The following is a 26,098-nucleotide window of genomic DNA, read 5'->3' as shown; positions in this document are numbered from 1 at the left end:
CCTTCCGTAACACAGTTCGCAAGCGTCGGGGCACATATACCTGTACTTGTGGGCCCCACCTCACCTTCTTACTTCATCAGTGGAAGGCCAACCCTCCTTCCATTGTCACAGGTCGCCTCCCTTCATCATCTCTCTCCCCTCCTGTCACCCCCTCTTCCATCTCTTTCACTGTCACTTCCAGTGTTCCTTCCCCCGGAACTGCCTCCTCTCCTCTTTCGATCAGGAGGACACCTCGACGAGCGCCACCTCATGAAGTCTACACCGGAGCTTCTTCAGTATATTCTGTTACCTGTGCCATAAGTTTCCCATCAGTGACATGTCTTGTATCTCCATCAGTCGTGCCCGTGCCAGGACTTGCCTCTCCATCAATCACACTTGTCCAGGCTTCTCCAGGGATCTCCAGACTTTCAATGGGAGGGATTGCCCAAGTACACCCCCTGTTGTACCAGTGACGACGACTGTTGTACCAGGGACTTCCTCAAAAGGTGTATTGTTACAAAGGACTGCAGCTGTTTCATCTTCACTCCCTACCACTTTCACCAATGCAGTCATCACCATAGTTCAGGTGACCTCTGACCATGTTTTGGACTAGGTGTTGGACCTGAATCTTAGCCTGGGACCTGACTCCCACGGGCTTTCTCAGGGGATGTCATCCCAGGGAGTACTTCACATTTCAGCCTCCCCACCACGACCACCATAGGGCAGAGACATGAGCAGAGATCGGAGTGGGAGCCCCTCTCGAGGAGATCCTCCATCGGCCACTTTAGCATTAGAGGAGGTATTTGAGGGAGGGATTTTGCCCCAATCTGTGGATTGCCCACCCCTTCATGAGAATGGTATGTTCACAGCTTACATAGCTGCTTCATCAGGCCCACCTCTTTCAAATATTTCCCTGGTGGAAAAACAGAATGAAGATTACAGCCAACTACTATCTATCCTTCACAAAAAACGCTCACCAGTATGTGGGGAAGAGGAGGATCTCAATCAGATCTTCACCATTCCCTTGCAGGACTGCCTCGCACAGAACAAAAAGATCTCCAGGGCCCCGACATGTTTTGTGCACTTGGACAAATTGGCACCTACAGGAAACCTGTCAACCGAGGAACAGGGAGCTCTCCCTGACATGTTTGAGGAATTGGGGGACGTGATTAATTTGGCAGACAGGATGAATTACAGCGACAGGTATGCGTGGATGAAAAGGTCCCTGCATCTTGCTCAGCGTATCATGGATGACACCTTCACGCAGCTTGGGATAGCGGTCTTCAATTCCACAGGTTATGCTCATAAGCTCCTCTCTCAACAGCAACATTTGAAGTTAGAATTCGAGAGAGCACAGGCAGCCCAGCAGCGCGCCACAGACATGACACTTCGACAACAGGAGGAAAGGTGGCAGAAAGAGAAGGACTCTCTTTTGGGACCTCAAGTCTTTTTTGAGAGACATGACTCTTCTTTGGCTCTGTCGATTCATCGACATTTCATGAAGTCATGGTATTCCCTTTTTTACCTTTAGTCCCTTGCACGCCTCAATGGATTCTTCTTGGGAGATATTGGCAAGTATTTCAACATGCCACATTTGAGAGCTAGATGCACAAAGGCCTTGGATGGATCTTAGGTCCACCCCTCGCATACTATGGCTTGGTTAGATACTGTACACATGCTAATGGCCATTTGGGTGAGCATGCAGGGGTCCTCCAAGGCAGCTTCTTCCAGGAGGGCTACCTTCCTTAGGGAATGGAGTGGTGCCCCTTTTTTTAGAGTCAATTAGTTGAGAAACACTTTATGTACCTCATCTATGACCAACAGTAGGGACAAAGTGTTTATCAACTCTTTTCCCCATTTAAGAGTTGATAAACATGAGAAGAAAGCTCATATCTACTTGCCATAAGAGTTTGCTCGTGAGCCCTTGCTGCAGCAAGGCACTCATGGACCCAAGCATTTGAGGGTCTTTTCTGTCCTTCCCTTTGTAGGGCTGTCAACTGCTGACAAATGTCAAGCTCTTGCCTTAAGGATATCTTGAGTGATAAAAACTACTTATATGAGAGAAAGTTGTTGCCATACTAGGAGGAGAACAAAAACTAACTTGCAAGTAGGAATTCCAAATCTGCATAGCTGCCACCACTCATAACTCATCCTCTGTATAAAAGCATTTGAAATCCTAATACCGGTAGATCGAGCATGAGTGCGAGGCTCAAAAACAGAAATAATAACTGGATAGTGGTCCAGAAGTAGATACCCCACGAGCAATGCAAATAGTACTACCTCTTCCAAAGTCCAACCATCCATTTTAAATCTGTCTATCCATGCATGGAAGCATCTCTTGACTGACAAAGAAAATGGCAGTGATTGTGGAAGGGCATGAAAAGCATCATCAATGCAACTCTCTCTACCTTGACTTGAAAATTGAAAGCATCCCAGGAAGCTGTCTCAAGAGAAGAGTGAATGCTACCTTCCCTTGGCCTAGAGAATAAATGTTATGAAGGATATCTTTCTTTCTTTTTTTGCAAAGAAAGGAACCTTCTATTAATGCTTGAAAGACTTCATACAAAACAGCAGCCCTGAAGGTGCTAAGTATGAAAAAAGCCGGGAAAAGGCTCAAAGAAAAAACCAGCCTGTTCCAAAAAAACTCAGCTCACTGCCTAGGGGATCTCTAGTATTGGGGCTAACAGCCAAGTGGGGGGACTATACAACCAACGAATCCCTCACGGAGTGAAAATGTGAAAAACTCCTACTCTTCATGCCAAAAAACACTCCAAGGGCTGCTGCTCCCCGCTCCTCCTGCTGCCCTTCCTCCTTCCTGCTCCCCTCCTTGCTGCCCCCTCCCTCCCCTCCTTGCTGCCTCCTCCCTCCCCTCCCCCCTACCTGCTGCTCCCCCCCACCTCCCCTCCCTCTCTCCCCTTCCCTACCCCCCGCACTGCTGCAGCCCCTACCCCTGCGCTGCTGCCAGCCCCTCCCCCGCGCGATGCTGCAGCCCCTCCCCCCCACGCAGCCCCCCACCTCCCTCGCGTTGCTGCCTGCCTGCCTGCGTGCTCCCCCCCGCGCTGCTGCCTGCACAGCCCCCACCGCGCTGTTTCTTTGCTCTCCCCTCCTCTCCTCCACTCCTCCTCTCCTCTCCCCTCCCCTCCTCTCCCCTCCTCCTCTCCTCCTCCTGCCCCCTTCCCTTCCCCTCTCCCTCTTCCTGCCCTCCCTTTCTCCATTCTGACTCCTCCCCCTCATTCATTCTCCCTCCTTGCTCAATTTTCTCTCTCCCTCCCTCCTTTCACCCTCTTCCTTCATCAAGTATACCCCCTATTTTTTTGGCGGTCTCCTAGGCTTCAGGAAAGCGGATGGATTTTCTTTGTGTTTGCATTGGCCTTTCCCACCTCGATTGACGAATGGGTACCCATTAAATCAATCCGTTACCACACATACCTACCATGAGAACCATCACTTTCTCAAAAGACAAGCTGCAGCAGTTGCAAAAGGATTTGGAGCATGAGTGTTCCATGACTCTCTTCGCACGCATAGTTGGCTCCCACCCCTCTAGATCACAGGCTAGAGATTGGATGCTTGCGGTGCTTCCTCAGGAGCTTGCTCCCCACCTTAAGGATGTACGTTTGTTGGGACGAGGTTTCTTTCAGGTGTGCCTAGATTCCCTGGACATCACGAGAGACTTGCTACAGACTGGGTTTCTCTTCCTAGGCTACAGGAGGATCTTTTTGTTTCTATTTCAACTGGGCTTTGACCCAGTTGAAGAGGACAAGCACAGAGTTTCCGTCTTCATCAGGATCCTTGGTCTACCTTCATTTTATCACCGGCTTCTTTCAGTTATTGGCGAGAGGTTTGCTGTGGTAGCAGAGATCCCCCCTCTTCTTGGCGAGCCTTCGTCGGCTGCTGAGGCGGTCAGGATAAATGGGATACCCAGGGTTAGGGTCATTGTCAAGAACCCTAACATTTCAGATGACCACATCATGCTACAATGACTCGATGGGTCATTCTTTTGCCAGAGATTTGAGGTTGCAGGTCGTCAAGACCAGTGAAAGATTTGCAGATCCTCCGGGCACTTCGCCAGAGATTGCCCAAAGAAGAAGAAGAGGCAAAAAAAGCAAGCAGCTCGTACTAGGTTACGATAGAGATCAGGAGCAGGACCTAGCGCTCCACAGGCACCACCTCAGACACAGGCTCCCCCTCCTCCTAGGGCTGCCCGAGTCCATCCTGCACACCGTACTACCTCTGGCTTCGGTGGGTTCCGCCGGTCGCGGTCAGGCCCTCTAGTTCATATCATACTTCCGCCGCTCCGGAGACTACCCCTCAGGAGCCTTGGGAGGCTACCACCGTGGAGCCTTATTCCGCTCCACCACAAAATCAGGCTGTGCCTCCTTCAGCAGCCCAGGTTGTTGGCACCTCATCCGCAGCACTTCTTGATCAGGACGCAGCACACGTGCCTCCTTCTGTTGACAAAGGGAAAGGGGTCTTACATTCTTTCCTTGCTTCAGTAGGAATCCTTCGGACCCCTTCCCTAGGACTGGCTTAGTGGAATTCCTTTTCTGCTCTTGAGAATCTCTCTGACCTCCCAGATGATGATTTTGTACCCTCCACTTTCGGAGAGCCAGTTATCGGCATTCCCTTTGAGAGATCCTTCTCTCTCTCACCAGTGGACTTTCCTCCCCTTGGACCTCGTGTGTATGGCAGGAGGTCAGCTCTGGTAGAGGGTTATTTTTCCGCCACCAGGTCGGGTAAGGTATTCCAACCCGCTTCCTCCTGCCGATGAGGATAGCCAGTTGGAATATACAGGGGTTGGGCGGCATCCCTCATCGCCGTCGCAGAAAGCTGATAAGGAATTAGCTTCATCCGGGTGTGTCAAGTGGTTCCTTGGACATTCTTTTTCTACAAGAACACAAACTGGATGCCAGAGATTTGCTCCAAGTCAGGTAAGTTGCTTTCAGGCCGGACGTTTTGGCTTCCTGCCTTGGGAACCAGAGGAGGTACTTGCATATTAGTTTCATACTCTATCCTTCCTTTGGTCATTGAACATGGTACCATCACCCCCTCCAGGGCCCAGTGGATTTTGCTTATGGTTGACGGACGTAAGGTTGGTTTCCTCAACCTCTACGCTCCGAACAACAGAGGGGACTGTGTTCTTTTTTGGAGAGAGTTGCTCTCATGGGCTGACATTGCAGATTCTTGGATTATTGGTGGTGACTTCAACATGGTTGAGGCACCATCCGATAAGAAAGGGGGAAGAGAAGGTGGTATTCACTCCCTTGAGAGAGCAGCTTGGGATGCCTTCTTGTTCAGATTTAGTGGCAGAGATGTTTGGTCAGATGATGCATTTCATATTTAGTCTCAGTCACTCTTGTTTTCGTGGTCAAATCGTAGGGTGCAGATGGCTATCCATGCTCGGATTGATAGATTCTATGTGGATGACTGGGCTCTTGATAGAGGGGGGACAATTTGCATTGCAACTGGCGTTTCCACCTCCGACCATTTTCAGGTAGTTTTGTCCATCTCAGAGCCCCATCTAAGAGGACAATCTTCCAGTATTAGGATCCTCAATGCCTTATACACAGATGATACTCTCACAAAGGCAGTCTCAGAGATCTGGGTTTCTCACATGCAGGGGGGGGTGGCCGCACCTTCACATGTGGCCATAGCACTTGCCAGTATCAGTGACTTTTATCATTTTGTCGCTAGTACTAGGCGAGATGAGGTACTCAAGCACAGGAGATCGGTATCCACCGGCAGTTGACAGCCCTGCAGAGGGGGGAGCAGAAACGACCCTCAGATGCTTGGATCCAAGAGCGCCTTGCTGCAGCAAGGGCTCACTTGCAGACATTGCTAGATCAGAGAGCAGAGTATGCCTTCCATGCACAGGAGTCTTTTTGGATACAGATGGGAGGGAGAGTCAATAAACACTTTTTCTCTACACTTGGTCCTAGACATAGTAGAGAGAGAGTGTCAGGCAACTTATTGACTCTGACGGGGTTTTGCAGTCTCATCCAGATACCGTCATGCACTTAGCAATAGATTTTTTTGCCTTCCTTCTTTCTGCAGACCCTGACACACAGGCCAGAGATGTGGCTAGAGATGCGGTTTGGCAACGTTTACCTGTGTTGGTCACACCAAAGATGATATGCTCACTTGATGCACGATTTACCAACATAGAATTCAGGACTGCTCTCTCCGCTCTTCATAAGGGCAAGTACCCTGGTTTAGATGGTCTTACTCCATCTTTTTTTATAGCCTTTTGGGATATGATAGGTGATCATATTACTTCAGCCCTGCAGGGCGTTTGGGACTCGAGTGAGATGCCTGACTCACTCACCGAGGGACTTATACACCTTATGCCGAAAGGTGGCAACATTAATTTTGTATCCCATTGGAGACCCATCACTCTTTTGGGCACTCTATACAAAATTCTTACCGAGGCGATCAACATCAGATTGCAGCCCCTTCTTCCAGACCTCATCCATGATACTCAAACAGGCTTTGTGCATGGCAGGAACATATTTGATAACATCGTTTCCTTTTGGGAAGCCTCAGAATGGGCTATGCAGAGAAGAGCAAGCAGAGGCTAGCAATTCTACTCTTGGACTTTGAGAAAGCCTATGATAGAGTAGATTGGGATTTTATTGAGGGCACTCTTCTATGATTCGGATTTTCAGATATATGGATTAGAGGGGTGGCCTCCCTTTACAGATCAGCCCACAGCCAGGTTTTGATTGGAGGGGTAAGGGGTGATAGGTTTCAGATTTCCAGATCAATCCGTCAGGGATGCCCTTTAGCCCCCTTCCTTTTTCTTTTTGTGGCCCAAGCTATGAGTATCTTTCTTAGATCTCAGGCTGGTTTATATGGGCTGAGATTGCCCTTGAGACAAGAGCATGAGCTTTTGGACTGTGAGCTTGAGACAAGAGCAGGAGCTTCTGGACTGTGAGTTGGCTGATGACTTTTTATTGAGGCCTCCTCGCAGTCACTGGACGCTTTTTTCTGGACAGCCTTGGATATCTTTTGCTCAGCTGCAGGAGCACACATTAACTAGCATGAATCCTTTGGCTTTTGGATCAACGATGAGGACACTCCAGGCTACGGAGTTGACATTGGCTTCTCCTGGATTCAGAAGGGTGTTCCTGTCAGATATTTGGGATGCCACGTAGGGTTGGCATCTCTCCAACACAACAATTTACCCCAGTACTGGAGAGTATAAGGAAAAAGCTTCTCTTCTGGAGCTCAGCCAAACTTGACCTTGCATCTAGAGTTGTGGTAGCGAACCAAGTTCTCTTGGCCACGGCCTGGTTTGTGTGTTCATGCTGGTGCCGGTCTAGAGAGTGCATCACTCAGCTCATTAGACCAATCAGAAATTTTTTATGGAGTGGACTCGATGGCACAACAGATGTTGCAGCGAGGGTGGCCTGGGAGACCATTATTCTCCCTATTTGTGAAGGGGGCCTTAATATCATTGACCCGGACCTACAATGCAGGGCATTGCTTTGTAAGGTGGTGGTAAGGGGTCTCATGTCTGGGCAGGAACCTTGGAAGGACTTCTTTTTGGGACACATTCAGGCTTGCACACCTACGTTGGGAGATGATTGGATGGACAGCCTTGCTGGATTTTTACTTCCGCCCCCCTCAGATCTCCTGCATCTCCTCTCATGGCTGCCATCCTGAAAGCTTGGGGCAGCTTCCTGAATACACTTCGCAAGGTTCCGCCCTCTACCCTTGAAGAGATTGATAGGCAGCCGGTCATTTGGAATGACAGTATTCTTGATGAATATGGTAGACCACTGGGCACTTTGCATTACATACAGTGGTCTAGATGGGAGAGAGGACCCGCCTTCACAGTAGGCACTTGGAAAGCATTTATCAGGCTACTTGAGGATCAGAGACTACAGTCCGTGAGTCACCTCAGAGGGGTAGCACGCAAGATTCAACAGATAGATGCAGCCATCCCGGTGGACTGGACAGTTGATATGCCTATTACTTCTGCCACTTGGATGGGAGCTTTCTCGAGGACAGCAATTCCTCTTCAGGTGATCGTTCTTCGAGGTGTTGGGGATGAGGATGTACCATGTATTCCCTTCAGAGCTTCTCATGCTTCAATGGACACTTCCTGGGAGATTTTGGCTAGCATTTCCTCTTGGCACATCTGGAGACCCAGATGTACAGAGGCCCTAGATGGCACCCAGATACAGCCTTCATAGGTGTTCACGAGTATTTGGACTGACACGGTTCATACTTTGATAGGATTTGGGCTAGCATGCAGGGCCCTTCACGGGCAACCTCTTCTAGGAGGACTGTATTCCTACGAGTTTGGAGGGGTTCTCCCTTTTTAACAACATTGTATTTCTTCATACAATCATTACTTATGGGAATTACTACTTTCTTGCCAACTATGTAAATTGGTGCGTAATTGTTGTGTGTGAATAATATGCAAACATGTTCATAACTACATTCATAATGTATTTAGAAGGAGTGTCTCTCGTGCCATTCTTTCCGGTGCCATTCTCTTTGGGGCTAGAAATTGAGAGTTTCTTTGGAATCATGATTTATTTCAGGGATTTCAATGGTGTATCAACAAGTTGTTATGTTTTCATCCTAAAGTGTACTTTTTTACTTTGCAATGAGTAATCAACATGACATGTAAAGTTATCGTTTTACAATAATGCTAGTCAGTCCAAACATTGAAAGTGCACAATAAATGATTGTCATTGCCACTTTAATTACATCAAATACTTGTCATTGCCCATTGATTTTCCATCAACTACATATCTTGCATTCATTCTGCTCAACTACATTGCCCATTGATTTTCCATTATGTGGAATGAATCCATATTGGATGAGCATGGCAGATCATTGGGTGTGTCACATTCATATGCAGTGGTCTAGATGGGAGAGGGGGCCTACTTCCACTAGGTCCTAGAAGGCTTTTAGACAGCTTCTAGATTATCATAGACTATTATCAGTTGGCCACCTCAGAGGGAGTGCAGTCACGATGCAGCAGATAGAGACAGCCATACTAGCTGAGTGGATAGATACGGGTCACTTACCGATCACAAAGTCCACTTGGTTGGGAGCCTTTATAGGGACGGGTGTTCCATTACAAGTTATTGCCTTGTGGGATGCACATGAGGAGACCCTTGTCTTTAATGTTCAATCGGGAGGCAGACTTATCAGATCTTGAGATGATATTCTTTTGGGTTGATTTCACCTTGTCAGGATTGCAAGTTACATGGAGTGGGGTATGGACTCACAGTGGTATCTTGATCCTGATCCTGTTCTTTTGGCACTTGGGTCTTGGAGACTCTAGTTATATGGTGGTTCTTCCATTAGGTTCTTGCAGTGGGACCCAGGGGAGTGGGAGTGGATTGATGAAGGGCACCGAGAGAAGAGTATCCCCTTCTTTCTCTACACAGTTAGAAATGCCAAGAGATTTCAGCTTAGAAGTAGAGGTTGGAGGCCCTCCAAAGCTCCTCATTGGGATAGTTGTCATATTTCTGCAGAGGTGCAGACTTTTGGAGGAGGCTTTGGAAATCCCTCAAAAATAGAAAGATCACTCTTTTCTTTTGGCTTTCTATTCATGGAGGGATTGCAGTGAACCTGTGGAGATGTCTGCTGGAAACCCACATGAATCCCATAGAGAAAATTGGGTACGTGAAAGCTCTGCAACTCTTGATGAGCGTGGGTAGGCACTTGATGGTTCTCAGATCCAGCCTTCTCATACCACGGCTAATATTTGGACATTGTACACACTCTCCAAGGCTTTGTCTGCTAGGAGGACCTTTTTCCTCAGGGAGTGGAGAGTTGTACTTCTTCTCGAAGGTCTCTATAGGTTTGAGGTGGCACTTTTAGCCTTAGGCTTTTTACCTTGATTAGGGATTGATCCTTCCATTTTTTTATATCATGCTATGTATGGTGTACTCTTGATTGGAGTACTCTGCTCTTGGTGCTTTTTTCATAATCAATAGAAGTCTTTTCCATGAAAGAAATATGCGTTCAGATTTACACATACATGTAACATATATATATGCACAAAAGATCCCTTGTTGTCTGGTTTCCATACTTCCATAGTTCAGAAATTGACCTTGAAATCCTTTGTCATGTAATCCAGATCATGATTAATTTACAACCACTTCTTGCCAATTCATTTTCAATTTTCCAATTTCCTGATTATGAGATTGGGGGGGGGATCCACCAGGTATGATAGATTGGACAATTCTTTTAGACAAATACTCGATATCCAGTTTGTAGCTGCAATGGGACCACCAGGAGGTGGCAGGAACCCTATTACACCGAGGTATTTGAGACATTACCATGTTGTTGCTGTGATTGATTTTGATGATGCAAGCCTTGGCACTGTTTTCAACACCATCATGTCTTGGTGGGTGAGGAAAACCCATATACCAACTGAGGTATGCACATGCAAGCAGACGTTCATAATATTTTCATATTGTTTTGTCATGATAGAATATGCTCAAAAAAATCTTGCACTAAACATACCTTTACATTACACATCACAATCCCATTTGAACTTTTCTCTTATTCAACATGGAATGCTCAATAAAACAATAAAATAATTTCATTAAGCTCTTTTTCTGTCAGATTGGATCCATGGGATTGACACTAGTAGGTGCCACAATCGAGATCTACAGAGAAATCCAGCGGGAGCTTCTTCCAACCCCATCAAAATCTCATTATACATACAACTTGAGAGACCTATCAAAGGTGTTTCAAGGGGTTTGCATGATGGGAGGAGCAATAGACAGTAAAAAATCACTGATCCGTTTGTGGTGCCATGAATGCTTACGGATTTTTCATGATAGACTCGTTGATGAGCAAGATAGGCTTTGGTTTTTTAGTTATTTGAGAAAAATGGTGGAAGAACGTTTGAGTCTCAAATGTGAGTTTGTATTCGAAGATCCACATGGAGATGAGAAAGAACTCAATATCAATCAATCGCTCAAAGACCTTAGTTTTGGGGATATAATGGACACAAACAATATTCCAAAAAAGTAAGTAATGACGGGAAATTTTATTTTTATGATGAAGATTACGTTACTTTGTATTTGCTTCAGATTTCTTAAGATCAATCGGATTTGAGAAGCCTACTCTCATGTGTTATATATAAAGTATGTCATAGCATCAGATATGGTACTTTTGTTGAGACATGGTAGATACACAGGAAGGCAAGCAGCTGAAGGGAAAGAGAATGAGAACGTTGCGAGAGACTAATATGCAGCAGCAGGAGACCAGAATGTCTCGGAGAGTGTACAGCCAATCAAAGATGGAGAGAACCTTGTACCAAATGCAAATCAGGTAGTGGGATAGCCTGGATCGAATAATATACATCCACTCAAATATGGGCAGCACCTTATGTCACTTTGTGCATGAGCTAGCTGGATAGCTTGGCTCAGAGCATAGACAGCTACTAGAGGATGAACAACTCCTTGATCCAATTGAGACAGCAACCTGAGGTCGAGGGACAGCAACGTGTCGCCCATGAGAGCCAGGCTCCTGACCAGGAAGTTGGAGAGACAGCCACAGGTTGACCATAGCCAGCCTCTTGACCCTACCACACACGTTGGGCGTCCTCTTAATCACATAAGTCCTTTTTGCCAATGTGCCAAGAGGGACAGCTAGACCATCCATCGTATGGAAACTTGCAAATGACAGATTGGGTCCTACTCAATCTGAAGGTTTCAATAGTGATGAGAATGGGGTTTGGTGTATACCTGATGACCTATTCCAATTATGCTAGAGGGAAACACCATTGCATGACATTGATGTAATGAATAAGTTTTAAGTGCAACAAAGTGCAAGTAGTGGTATACACACGGATGACGAGATGCTTCTTGAAGCCTTCCCACACCTGCTAGCTCCTCCACCACCCCCAAGCCAGCATGCCACTGTTCTTCCCCCTTCTTCCCTGCCTCCTATTCACTTTCACCCTACTCTCCCTTGCTGCCGTTGAGCTCCATCTTCCCCTGTTCTGTTTGGTGCCTCCCCTTGTATCTTTCTGTGTTTCTCCCCACCTTTGCCGATTCCTTTCTTCTCGTAGCTTTTTTTTTTTGCAAAAAAGAGACTTCTATTAAGTAAGAAAGAAACTCACTAGAGCAAGCTCTAAGCAGAAATACACCATGCTAAGCATGTAATAAAAACACCTCAGAAGAATGAGGTAGAAAGAAACCAAAGCTGAGGCTGAAAATGCCAACTCAACCCTGTAGAAGTCTCAGCAAGGAAGGGAGAGTCTCTCCAATCCCTGAGAAAAGTAACTCTCCTGGAGGAGGCTGCTCGAGAGGATCCCTGCATGGTCGCCCATATGGCCATCAGAGTGTGTACCGTATCTGTCCAAGTACTGGCCAAGATTTGAGAAGGGTGAACGTGAGAACCCTCCATAGCCTCAGTGCATCTGGCTCTCCAAATGTGCCATGCTGCAATGCTAGCTAAAATCTTCCATGGAGAGTCAACCGAGGAATGAGCAGCCCTGAAGAGAGTGGCCAGAACATCCTCTAAAGAGCACGACTCCACAAGGTGTCGTCCAATATGTAGAGCCCAAGACGACGAGTCATGTCTCTCGAAGAAAACCTAGGGCCCTGAAAGAGTGAGCCAAGCCACTGATCCCCAGGTCATATAGAAGGGGAGGCGAACAAAATTGCTGAAAAGTCTTGCAATCCCCTTCCATATGATTCTCGCTTATCTGCAATCCCAAAGGCAGTGCTATATTGTCTCCAAAGCAGAAAGGCAACTAGGGCAAGAAGGGTTAGCTCCGAACCTGGATCTCCATTGGTTCACTGCTATCCCACCATGAATAGAAAGCCAAAAGAAGAGAGTGATTTTTCTATTCCGGTGGGATTTTCAGAGCCTGTGCCAAAAAATTTTCTACGAGTCAGCAAAAATCTGAAAGTTCTCCCAATGAGGAGCTCTGGTAGGCCTCCAACCCCTACAGCTGAGCTGGAGTTTCCTGGCATTACTGAACATGTAACGAAAGAAGGGGATGCCCTTCTCTCGGTGCCCTTCATCTATCCATTCCCATTCCCCAGGGTCCCACTGCAGAAACATAATTGGGAAACCTCCATAGAGCCACAACCTCCATGAGCCACGGGCGATGAGAAGCGGGTCAGGATCCAAGTACCACTGTGAAAGAGAGCCATGCTCCATGAAGCCCACTATCGTGACTGGCTGAAACGGTACCTCCAACAAGATATCGTCTATGGATCTAGACAGCTTGCCCCCGAAGAAACATCAAAGACTAAGGCATCCTCATGTGTGTCATGAAAAGCAATCACCTGTAAAGGAACTCCCAATCCGGAAAATGCCCCCATCCATGTGGAGCAAGTAATAGGCATGTCATCTGTGTCCACCTAATCCAAGGGCAAGGCTGCATCAATCTGCTGGACTCTCCCTGCACTTTCTCTGAGATTAAGAACCATCTGGGCCTGTCGGTCTGCGGGAAGCTTCCTGAATGCTTTCCATGCTCCCACAGTAGATGCAGGGCCCCTCTCCCATCTTGGGCACTGCATGTAAGGAGAAGCTCCAAGTGGTCTGCCATGCTCATCCAAAATACTGTCATTCCACATGATAGGCTGCCTTTCAATCTCTTCACGGGTGGATGGGAGAATCCTGCGAAATGTACTCCTGAAGCTGGCCCATGCTTTCAGGATAGCAACCATAATAGGGGAAGAGGGAGATCATAGGTGGGCTATTGTGAAAACCCATCTGGTACTATGTGTCCAATCCTCTCCTGAAGTGGGCGTGCGAGACTATATGCATCTGATAAAGAAATCCTTCCAAGGCTCTTGCCCCGGCATAAGTCCTCTCACAACGACCTTGCAGAGTAAGGCTCTGCACTATAGATCCGGGTCGATGATATTCAAACCCCCTTCTCTTGTAGGAAGAATCAAGGTCTCCCAAGCCACCATGGCTGTAACATCAGTTGTGCCATCTAGACCACTCCATAAAAAATTTAGTACGGGCCTCTTAAGCTGGAGTAAGGCTCTGCACTGTAGATCCGGGTCGATGATATTCAAAACCCCTTCTCTTGCAGGAAGAATCAAGGTCTCCCAAGCCACCTTGGTTGTAACATCAGTTGTGCCATCTAGACCACTCCATAAAAAATTTCATACAGGCCTCTTAAGCTGAGTGATACAATCCCTAGAGTGGCACCAACAAGAGCATACAAACCATGTTGTGGGTAGAAGAACCTGGTTAACCACTACCACCCTGGAAGCCAAGTCAAGTTTGGCTGAGCTCTAGAAAAGGAGCTTTCTTCTAATGCTCTCCAACACTGGAGCAAATTGTTGTGAGGGAGAGATGCCCACCCCAACCTGGCAGCCCAAATATCTGACAGAGATGCCCCTCTGTACCCAAGTGAAAGCAATATCATTACCCCAATCCGGGGAGTCATCTTCACAAATCTAAAAACCATTGGATTTATGCCAATTAATGTGTGCACTTGCAGCCATGCAAAATAAATCCAAGGCTGTCCAGAAGGAAGTGAGTGTCCTGGGGGTGGCATCCAAAAAAACAGCCGTGTCATCTGCCAGCTCACTATCTAGGAGCTCTTCTTCGCGGCAGATAGGAAGCCTCAGCCCATAAATATCAGCTTGAGATCTAAAGTAGATACTCATAGCTTCCGCCACAAACAGAAAAAGAAAAGGGGCAAGAGGACACCCCTGGCCGACTGATCTGGAAATCTGAAATCTGAAATCTGTCCCCTCTTACCCCCCCAATGAGCACCTGGCTATGGGCTGATCTGTAGAGAGAGGATACTCCTCTAATCCATGCATCTGAAAAACCAAAGCGAGATAGAGTACCCTCTAAAAAATCCCAATCTACTTTGTCGTAAGCTTTCTCAAAGTCCAAGAGTAGAATGGCCAATCTCTGGCGGCACTGCATGGCCCATTCCGAGGCCTCCAAAAATGAGAAAATATTATCAAATATACTTTTGCCATGCCAAAACCCTGTCTGCGTGTCATGAGTCAAATCTGGAAGAAAAACTTGTAGCCGCAGACTGATGGCTTTCGCTAGAATCTTGTAACAAGTGCCCAATAGAGTGATGGGTCTCCATTGAGACACTAGATTCCTATTACCCCCCTTTGGGATGAGATGAATGAGACCATCTGTAAGTGAGTCCGGCATCTCACCAGAGTCCCACATGCCCTGTAGGGCTGATGTAATGTGATCACCAATCTGCTCCCAAAAAGTAATAAAAAAGGAAGGGGTAAGTCCATCCAAACCTGGGCACTTGTCCTTGTGAAGGGCAAGTAATGCAGTCTTGAATTCTGCATTGGTGAAAGGTGCATGCAAAGAAACCATCTCATCCTTCACCAGTACCCCTATACACTGCCAAATAACCTCTCTGGTATCTATAGCCTGTGTGCCCATATCTACAGTAAGAAGGGATGTAAAATAATTTAAAGCTACACGCATGACAACATCAGGATCTGGTGACTATAACACCCCGTCTGAGTCAACAAGCTGCAAGACACTATCTCTACTATGTATGGGCCCATGAGTAGAGAAAAAGTGTTTGTTGACCCTGCCACCTATCTGAATCCAAAAGGATTCTCATGCATGAAAGGCATATTCTGCTCTCTGATCCAACAATGTCTGCAAATGAGCCCTTGTTGCAGCAAGGCGCTCCTGAATCCAAGCATCTGTGGGCCTCTTCTGCTCTTCCCTCTGAAGGGATGCTAATTGCTGGTGTATACCAATCTCACGTCTCCTAGAATCAGCGACTGTATGATAATAGTCATTAATTTCGGATAAGGCTGCAGCTACCTGAGATGGGCGGACAGCTCCACCCTGTATGTGAGAAACCCAAATCTATAAAATATCCTCCTGCATAAAAAGCATCCGGAATCCTGACACTGGCAGAACGTCCTCTCCGATGAGGCTCAAGGATCTGCAATACCACCTAGAAAATGATCTAAGGTGGAAACCCCAGTAGAAATGCATACATATCCTCCTCTGTCAGGTGCCCAATCGTCTACATAAAATCTGTCAATACGTGCCTGGATGGGCATGTGTATTCTCCTGTTCGACCAAGAATACAGGAGTGACTGTGGCATAACATGATAGGCATCATCCAACCAAGTGTCCCTGCCACTGTACTGAAAAAGAAAGGCATCCCAGGCTGCCCTCTCCAAAGAATGAATTCTACCCTGTTTGCCTCCCTTTTTGTCTGATGGCAACTCAACCATGTTGAAATCGCCACCAATGATCCAAGAATCTGCAATGGGGGCCCAAGAGAGTAACTCCTTCCAAAAGGAGATCCACTCCCCTTTGTTGTTGGGAGCATAAAGATTGAGAAGGCCAATCTTACGCCCTCCAATCAAAATAATGATCCATTGAGCTCTAAAGGGGAAAATAATAACATGACCAGCAACCAAGGGGAGAATAGAGGGAGAGACCGAAATGCAAGTACCTCCCCTTGTGCCCATAGCAGGCGACCAGAAGGTATGTCCTGAAAGTAGTTTGCCCGATTTAGAGCATCACTAGCATCCAACTTGTGTTCCTGGATAAAAAGGATATCAATCGCACCTCCAATGACACCTGAAAGAAGCTGATTCTGGATCAGCTGCCTACGGCGATGGTGTGGAACTATGCCTAGGCCCTGTATGTTCCAACTGACTATTCTCATCGACGGGAGGATGCTGGATGGAAAGGCTTACCTGACTTAGTAGAGGAGATCATCTTACCCTGGGCCGAAACACTCCTACTGAGGGCAGGAAACTCAACAGGTGAGAGGATCCCCACACCTGCTGAAGGGGAGGCCCTATCAAAAGGGATCCGCATGACCGGGACCCCTAAGGTGGAGGGCACAAACTCCTCATCATCCATGAAAGTCGCCGAATCTACCAGTGCCGAAAAAGAGTTCCTGATAAGCAAGTCTGGCCGAGGAGTGCGAAGAAGACCTGCACTCGTGGAAGATGGAGGAGGACCTGCCAGACCTGACAGCTAGGTGCTGAGGAGGCCTGAGGTTGGGCTGAAGAGGAATATGGAGTTCTCATCTGTGCCTGCAGTTTCTCGGTCGTCCTGACTGTGGCAAGAACAGTCTACGGGGAAGAAGTGCCTGTAGCCCCCTCATGGTCAGCAACCAAGGTGACTGGGACTAGTGCATCTAAAGGCCCCTCCTGATGTGGAACTGTAGAGTCTGGGGCTGTAGCAACATCCACCTCTGGAGTCTGGAAGGTGTCTGTCTCAACAAGATCAAAGGTCTCCTCCTAAGGTAAGGGAGCAGCTTTGATAGCTCTCCACCGTGGTACTAGGTGTGTTGCAAGCATTGGGTGCTCTACTGTCCTTGGTAGTCCTGGGGTGCACGAAGCAAGGCACCCTGCTGCTCCTCGTGATCCTGGAGTGGGTGGTACAGGGTGTTGGGGAGCTGCAGTCGGTGTAGTACGTGAAGGAGCCGCACCAGAAGATCTCTTGGGTCTTTTTCTCTTCCTTGGGTAGTCTCTAGCAAAGTGCCCAAGGGTCCTGCAAATCCTGCACTAGTCTTGTCTACCTGAAAGAGAGAGCCGTCTGGACGCTGAAGCATGATGTGGTCATCTGAGATGTTAGGGTCAGAGACAATGACCCTAACACGAGGCACCCTGTCTGCACTGACTGCCTCTGCCAAATAAGAAGGCATGCCAGGAAGGGTGGGGATCTCAATGACCACTCCGAATGTGGCTTCGATAGTGGCAAGCAGTCGATAGTAGACCTGAGGAAGACCAGGAAATCTAATGAACAGTGATGTGACCTACCTGTCCTCCTCAACCGGATTGAAGCCCAAGGTGTATAGTAAAGAAAGATCCTCCTCGAACCCAAAGCCAAGGGATTAGCTTTGAGAACAAGGGCTGTGGACTCGTGGGAGTCAAAAATCACTTGGAAGAATCCACGTCCCAGAAGTCGAATATCCCTGAGGTGTGGGGTGAGATATCCACTAGCATCCAGTCTCTAGCCTGTGATCTAGAAGGGTGTGACCCAAAGATGCGGGCAAAAAGTGATGTGGAGCCCTCTAATTCCACTTCTTTCTTGAGCTGCTGCAACTCGTCTTCTGGAAAAATGACGGTTCTCATGACCGGTGGAGGTGGACAGAGATTGGCTGAATGGGGATCCATTCGCCAATCAAAGTGAAGAGGCCGATTCCAACACTGAAAAAGCTCGGTCCGTGAAACTACTGCCCAGGACGCCCTCGAACACAGGCACATGAAGAAGGAGAAAGGAGAGGGTAGGAGAGAGGGGAAGGGAAGGAGAGTATAGAGTGAGGGGGGTAGAGGAGGTAGGCTAAGGGGGAGGCGTAGGGAGCTGAGTTAGGAAGAGGGGCGGGGGAGGGGGAGGTTGCAGGCGGAGAGGGAAAGGGTGGGTGGGGGAGAGGAAAAGAGGGAGGGGGTTAGGAAGGAGGGAGGGGGCTGGCGGGGAGGGAAAGGGAGGGCGGGGGAGAGGAAAGGAGGGGGCGGAGAGGAAAGAGGGGGGTGGGAGAGCGGGGGAGGGGGGGGAGAGGGGGGTGGAGAAGGGGGCGGAGGGGGGGTAGGGGCAGCGGGGCGGGGGGGGAGAGGGGGGGGTGGGGGGTGGGCTTGCGGGTGGGGGAGAGGGAGGGCAAGGAGGGAGGGGACGGGGGTGAAGGAGGGGGGCCAGGGGGGCTGTCGGGTGGGGGAGAGGGAGGGCGGGGAGGGCTGTCGGGTGAGGGAGGAGGGAGGGGGCGGGGGTGGAGAAGGGGGGTGGGTGGGCTGGCGGGGAGGGAGAGGGAGGGCGGGGAGGAGGAAGGGGAGAGGGAGAGTGAGGGAGGAGGGAGGGGGGGCAGGCGAGAGGGGAGGGAGAGGAGCAGCGAGGGGAGGGAGAGGGGGGGCAGCGAAAGTGAGGGAGAGGGAGAGGGGGCCTGGCTGAGAGAGGGAGAGGTGGGGGGGCAGGTCCTCACGGGGAGACGAGCAGCTCAAGCTTCCTTCTAGTAGCTTTGGCTCCCTTTTAGCCAGGATTTCAACTTGGACAGCATGAGTCCCACCCTCAAGGCCATAGGCCCCCTTGTTGCTGCTTCTATGCCCTTCCCTACCTCTTTAAATCCTTTTTCACGCCTCTTGTTTGATTGAGGCACTTCCAAGTCCCCTTCTTCCTGCTTGTCTCTCTTCATGGCCCACCATCCTAGGCCCTTTCTTTTCTACTTAGAAGCAGACAATTTCACATGGGAGAACTCACAGCCCAAGTCCTGGTTCTTCTTGGACTTGTTCTTCTTCCCCCCTGCTCCCTCCTTGGCCGGTTCTTTTTTTCCCCCCCTGAGAAAAGGACTTCTATTAAGTATGAACAAAACCCGTGAGAGCAAGCTTAATGTGGAAATTCATTACGCAAGCATGAAAAAGAACACCCTAGAAGGGGATAATACAATGCTCCTCAGAGCGAACAAGAAATAAACCAAGGCTGTGGCTGAAAGTGCCATCTCAACCCTATAATGAACTCTGAGAAAGACAGGGAGCCCCTCCATTCCCTAAGAAATCTATACCTCCTGACAGATCGAGGTCCCCTGAATGCTTGTCCAAATGGCCATCAACGTATGAATAGTATCTCTAAATAATGGCCAAAGTGTGAGAAGGGTGGACCTGGGATCTATCAAAGGCCTCTGTGCATGTGGCTCTCCAGATATGCCATGCTAAAATGCTTGCGGATATCTCCTAAGAAGAATCCACGGATGCATGTCCGGGCCTGAAGTGTGAGAAGAGAACATCATTTCAAAGAGCACGACTCAACTAAATGTCGTCGTATCGCCCCATATCGGTGATGAGAATGAGATCAACGATGAGAGCTAGAGAAGATGATGAAGGTTCCTCATGGAGAGGGCTTGTGCCTTGACGGAGAAAGGGCTTGCACCTTGATGAAGCAAGGGCTTTCACTCTCTCTAACGAAAATCTCTCTCAATGGAAGATGCCTCACGGAAGGAGGGCTTGACACTCATGAAGGGAGTGGGAGCACCATCGGCTCTAATACCATGATAGCCGAAGTGAGAGAGGGAGAGAGAGAGGAGTGCACATGATATAGCTACCTGTACACACTGTGTATTGACAATGAACATGAAGATATACATGTGAACCCCTTAGGGTTAGGGTTAGGGTTTACCCCTATGCCCTATGTGGATAGTGCAATTTACACTATCTTTAAAGATACCTTCATTGATGTCACCACCTCCTATTTTGATGGTCACACTCAGCTCAAGCATCTTCACATCTACAGTCTTGCTTTTCATCCGAGCCTAACTCTACCGAGCCCCAGGTCATAAAGAAAGAGAATCGAGCAAACATACTGAAAATCCTGGCAATCCCCTTCCAAACAATCCTTGCCTGTCTGCAATCCCATAGACAATGCTGAATAGACTCCACAAGCAGACCGGCATCGAGGACAATTTAAGTATCCCAAAACCTCGGACCTCCACAGGCTCATTGCAATCCCTTTATGAATAGAAATCCAAAAGAAAATAGTGATTTCTCTATTCCTAAGGGATTTCCAAAGTCTCCTCCAAAAACTTCTTGCAAATCAGCAGAAATCTCAAAATTCTCCCAATGAGGAGCTTAGAGGGCCTCTAGCCTCTACAATTGAGCTGAAATTTCCTAGCATTATTGAAGGTCCTTTTTCTATACAACCTTATGGATTTTTGACGATTTTTTTGCACACTCCAATTTAAAAGCTCCTTTGGGTTCCTCTTCAGGTCTTAGCCTTCCGAGACGCACAGGCGGATGCTTTGGTTTTCAGTGTCCAGGATGGTGGCAGATTGCTCAGATCTATAGATGATATATTGCTTGAGTCTGCTTTTCAGCCTATCAGGGTCGTAGGCCTTTTGATGCAGGGATCAGATTCAGAGTGGTTCTTAGACCCCGACCCCCAGTTGCTCTCCATCGGGTCTTGGAGACTTTGGCTCTATGGAGGAGTTCCCATCAGGTATTTACAGTGGGACCCCGGAGAGTGGGAGTGGATTGACGCGGGGCATCGAGAGAAGACCATCCCCTTCTTTCGTTACACGGTCAGTAATGCCAAGAGATTTCAGCTCAGTAGTAGATGCTGGAGACCCTCCAGAGTTCCTCATTGGGAGACTTTTGGTATTACTGCGGATCAGCAAAGGTACTTCTGGAGGAGGCTCATAGGAATAGAAAGATCACTCTCTTCTTTTGGCTTTCTATTCATGGAGGGATTGCAGTGAACCTTTGGAGGTCCAGATTTGGAGCCGACCCTACTTGCCCTCGTTGCCTTTCTGCTTCGGAGTCTATTCAGCATTGCTTATGGGATTGCAGACAGGCGAGATTGATTTGGATGGGGACAGCCAGGATCTTCAGTCACTTTGCCCATTCCCCACTCTTTATGACTTGGGGCTCGGTGGCTTGGCTTTCTCTTACAGGACCTCAGGTTTTCTATGAGGGACTTGACTCCTCTCGGGCCATTTCGGTTCGACATCATCGGGTTGAGTTCTGCTCGTTGGATGTGGTTCCACACCGTCCTTTTACAGCTGTACATGCCTCTGTGGATACTTCTTGGGAGATTATAGCGAGCATAGCAGCCTGGCATATCTGGAGAGCCAGATGCACAGAGGCTATGGAGGGTACTCAGGTTCATCCCTCACACACATTGGCTAGTATCTGGACAGACATCGTACACACTCTGATGGCCGTATGGACGGGTATGCAGGGGGACTCCCGTGCAGCCTCAGCTAGGAGGGCTTCTTTCTTCAGGGAATGGAAGGATTCTCCTTTCTTCTCTGAATCTACTACAGGGTTGAGATGGCACTTTCAGCCTCAGCCTTGGTTTCTTTCCACCTCACTCTGAGGGGTTTTTTATTATCCTCATGATTTCATGATGTATTCCGCTTTGAGCTTGCTCTCGCGGGTTTTTGTTCTTACTTAATAGAAGTCTTTTTCATGAAAAAAAAAAAAAAGCTCCTTTTGATGAGCTGTTGCTCCTCCCCGTGAGCTACTGCCCCCCCCTCTCCCTCTCTCAGCCAGCCCCCTCTCCCTCTCCCTCTCACCGAGGATGTACTTATGACATGATCCGGCAGCACCGCATGATGATCTTACACAGAGGCCGTACCCGTCGCTTTATTTCTAGACGACGGAGGATGATGGCAGATTTTCGGAGGCACCGCCAGCAGCCCATTTGACACTTGCCCAGATCTTCACACTCATGGCAGGAGGCATGGTCGATGGCCATGACTTCCATCATTTCTTTGGATCACAGACCCCTTAGGGAAGACGATGTTCCTCATATTTCATATTTTACATTTTGTATCTAGGCATTTTTGGTACTCTATTTCATTTCATTTTGTATCTAGGATTTTTGTAGCCATTTTTGGCATCTTAGCGGTATTACGATGAGGCCACCTAGTTGGCGCATCGTTGATGATGTATTTTCCTTTCGGATGATTTTGTGTCCCATAGGCCATGTATGGCCTTCCCTGGACCTTTAATAAAATTTCTTTCTTTCTTTCTTTCTTTCTCCCTCTCTCAGCAAGCCCCCTCTCCCTCGCTCCCCCCCCTCGCTGCTCCTCCTCTCCCTCCCCTCTCGCTAGCCCCATCTCCCTCCTCCCTTACCCTCCCTCTCCCCTTCCTCCTCCCCGCCCTCCCTCTCCCCCCCCCCGCTGCCCCCTACCTCTCCCTCCCTGCTGCTCCTACCTCTCCCTCCCCGCCCTACCTCTCCCCCACCTGTCAGCCCCCCCGCCCCCCTTCTCCTCCCGGTCCCCTCCCCATCATCCCTCTCCCCCTCCAACTGCCCCCTTCTCCTCCACCCTCCCTCTCCCTTGACAGCCCCTCCACCCCCTTCTCCTCCCCCGCCCCCCTCCCTCGCCCTCCCTCTCCCCCCCCGCTGCTCTCCCCCTCCCCCCTCCCCGCTGCTCCCTTCTCCTCCGCCCTCCCTCTCCCCCGCCCCCCTCCCTCCCCCTCCCTCTCCCCACCTCGCTGCTCTCACCCCCAAGGAGACCCCCCCCCAGAGAAAAAAAAAAAAAAAAGACTCCTCCCTCTCCCTCCCCGCCCCCTTCCTTCCTAACTCAGCTCCCCACGACTCCCCCTCAGCCTACCTCCGTCTCCCCCTTCAGTCTATCCTCTCCTTCCCTTCCCCTCTCTCCTACCCTCTCTTTCTCCTTCCTCCTGCGCTCGCGTTCAGGGCATCTTGGGCAGTAGTTTCACGGACGGAGCTTTTTCAGTGTTGGAATCGGCCTTTTCACATCGATTGGCGAATGGATCCCCATTCAGCCAATCTCCGTCCACCTCCACCGGCCGCGAGAACCGTCGTTTTTTCAGAAGATGAGTTGCAGCAGCTCAAGAAAGATGTGGAATTAGAGGGCTCCACATCACCTTTTGCCCGCATCTTTGGGTCACACACTTCCAGATCACAGGCTAGAGACTGGATGCTGGCAGTGTTACCAGGAGACCTCGCTCCACATCTCAGTGATATTCGACTTTTGGGACGTGGATTCTTCCAAGTGGTTTTCGACTCCCACGAGTCCACAGCCCTTGTTCTCAAGGCTAATCCCCTGGCTTTGGGTTCAAGGAGGATCTTTCTTTTACCCTACACCTTGGGCTTTGATCCGGTCGAGGAGGACAGGCAGGTCACATCACTGTTCATTAGATTTCCTAGTCTTCCTCAGGTCTACCATCGACTGCTTGCCACTATCGGAGCCACATTCGGAGTGGTCACTGAGATCCCCTCCCTTCCTGACATGCCTTCTTCCTCGGCAGAGGCAGTCAGTGCAGACGGGGTGCCTCATGTTAGGGTCATTGTCTCTGACCCTTACATCTTAGATGACCACATTATGCTTCAGTGTCCAGACGGCTCTCTCTTTCGACAGAGAGTCGAGATTTCAGGTAGACAGGACCAGTGCGGGATTTGCAGGATCCTTGGGCACTTTGCTAGAGACTGCCCAAGGAAGAGAAAAAGAACCAAGAGGTCTTCTGGTGCGGCTCCTTCACGTACTACCACGATTGCACCTCCCTAGCACCCTGTACCATGCACTCCAGGACCACCAAGAGCAACAGGGCGCCCTGCTTCGTGCACCCCAGGACCACCAGGGGCAGCAGGGCGCCCAATGCCCGCAGCACACCCAGTACCACGATCGAGAGCTATCAGAGCGGCTCCCTTACCTCAGGAGACTTTTGATCCTGTTCAGACAGACGCCTTCCAGACTCCAGACGTGGATGTTGCTGCAGCCCCAGACACTACAGTTCCACATCAGGAGGGGCCTTTAGATCCACCAGCCCCAGTCACTTTGGTTTCTGACCCCTTGGTTTCTGACCACGAGGGGGCTACAGGTACTTCCCCGCAGACTGTTCATGCCACAATCAGGACAACCGAGAAAGTGCAGGCGCAGATGAGGGCTCCTGATTCCTCTTCACCCCAGTTACAGGCCTCCTCAACCCCCAGCTCCAGTTCTGCTGATAGAGGCCTGGCAGGTCCTCCTCCATCTTCCACGAGTGCAAGTCTTCTTCGCACTCCTCAGCCAAACTTCCTTATCAGGAATTCTTTTTCGGCACTGGCAGATTTGGTGACTTTCATGGATGATGAGGAGTTTGTGCCCTCCACCTTAGGGGTCCTGGTCATTGGGATTCCTTCTGACAAGGCCTCCCTTTCAGCAGGTGTGGGGATTCTTTCACCTGTTGAGTTTCCTGCCCTCACCAGGAGTGTTTTGGCCCAAGGGAAGCTAGTCTCCTCTACTAGGTCGGGTAAGCCTTTTCACCCAGCATCCTCCTGTCGATGAGGATAGTCAGCTGGAACATACAGGGCCTAGGCAGAGTTCCACACCGTCGCCATAGGCAGCTGATCCGGAACCAGCTTCATCCAGGCGTCACTGGAGGTGCTATTGGTATCCTTGGAACACAAGCTGGATGCCAGTGATTGCTCTAAGTCTGGCAAAATGCTTTCAGGACATACCTTCTGGTCGCCTGCTATGGGTACAAGGGGAGGTACTTGCATTTCGGTCTCTCTTTCTATTCTCCCCTTGGTTGCTAGTCATGGTATTATCTCCCCTTCTAGATCTCAATGGATCATTAATTTGATTGGAGGGCGTAAGATTGGTCTTCTCAATCTTTATGCTCCCAACAATAGAGGGGAGCGGATCTCCTTTTGGAAGGAGTTACTCTCTTGGGCCCCCATTGCAGATTCTTGGATCATTGGTGGCGACTTCAACATGGTTGAGTTGCCTTCAGACAAAAAGGGAGGTAGATAGGGTGGAATTCATTCTTTGGAGAGGGCAGCCTGGGATGCCTTCCTCTTTCAGTTCAGTGGCAAGGACACTTGGTTGGATGATGCCTTTCATATTATGCTACAGTCACTCCTGTACTCTTGGTCGAATAGGAGAATACACATGCGGATTGACAGATTTTATGTAGACAATTGGGCACTTGACAAAGGAGGATCTATATGCATTTCTACTGGGGTTTCCACCTCAGATCATTTTCCAGTGGTGTTGCAGATTCTTGAGCCTCATCGGAGAGGACGCTTTGCTAGTGTCAGGATTCCGGATGCTTTTTATGCAGAGGAGAGCCTCACGGAGGATATTTTACAGATTTGGGTTTCTCACATACAGGGTGGAGCTGTCCGCCCATCTCAGGTAGCTGCAGCCTTATCCGGAATTAGTGACTATTATCATACAGTCGCTGATTCTAGGAGGCGTGAGATTCTCAGATGTGAGATTGGTATACGCCAGCAGTTAGCGTCCCTTCAGAGGGAAGAGCAGAAGAGGCCCACAGATGCTTGGATTCAGGAGCGCCTTGCTGCAGCAAGGGCTCATTTGCAGACATTGTTGGATCAGAGAGCAGAATATGCCTTTCATGCATGGGAATCCTTTTGGATTCAGATGGGTGGCAGGGTCAAGAAACACTTTTTCTCTACTCATGGGCCCAAACATAGTAGAGATAGTGTTTCGCAGCTTGTTGACTCAAACGGGGTGTTACAATCAGATCCTGATGCTGTCATGCGTGTAGCTTCAGGCTGCAGGTGCACACATTAATTGGCATAAATCCAGTGGTTTTTGGATTTGCGAGGACGACATCCCGGATTGGGGTAATGATATTGGCTTCACTTGGGTACAGAGGGGCGTCTCCGTCAGATATTTGGGCTGCCAGGTTGGGATGGGCCTCTCTCCTTCACAACAGTTTGCTCCGGTGTTGGAAAGCATCAGAAG

The 26,098-nt window shown here is 49.1% G+C and overlaps 1 protein-coding gene across 1 annotated transcript in view; it reads left to right on the top strand.

Moving 5' to 3' along the window:
* The window catches only part of LOC147886979 (uncharacterized), an 874,612-nt gene that overhangs the window by 634,547 nt on the left and 213,967 nt on the right, over positions 1–26,098 (top strand). The window contains exons 27-28 of the mRNA XM_087394085.1: positions 10,169–10,382; positions 10,573–10,982. Coding sequence (XP_087250211.1) covers positions 10,169–10,382; positions 10,573–10,982 — 624 coding nt within the window. The remainder of the gene's footprint in view (positions 1–10,168; positions 10,383–10,572; positions 10,983–26,098) is intronic.

Source organism: Dipteris shenzhenensis, chromosome 23 (genome assembly GCF_047967505.1).
Source record: "Dipteris shenzhenensis isolate YYH24624 ecotype China chromosome 23, Dip_SZ_1.0, whole genome shotgun sequence".
NCBI lineage: Eukaryota > Viridiplantae > Streptophyta > Polypodiopsida > Gleicheniales > Dipteridaceae > Dipteris > Dipteris shenzhenensis.
Note: the sequence above shows the minus strand (reverse complement) of the source record. Positions and strands in the feature narration are given on the sequence as shown.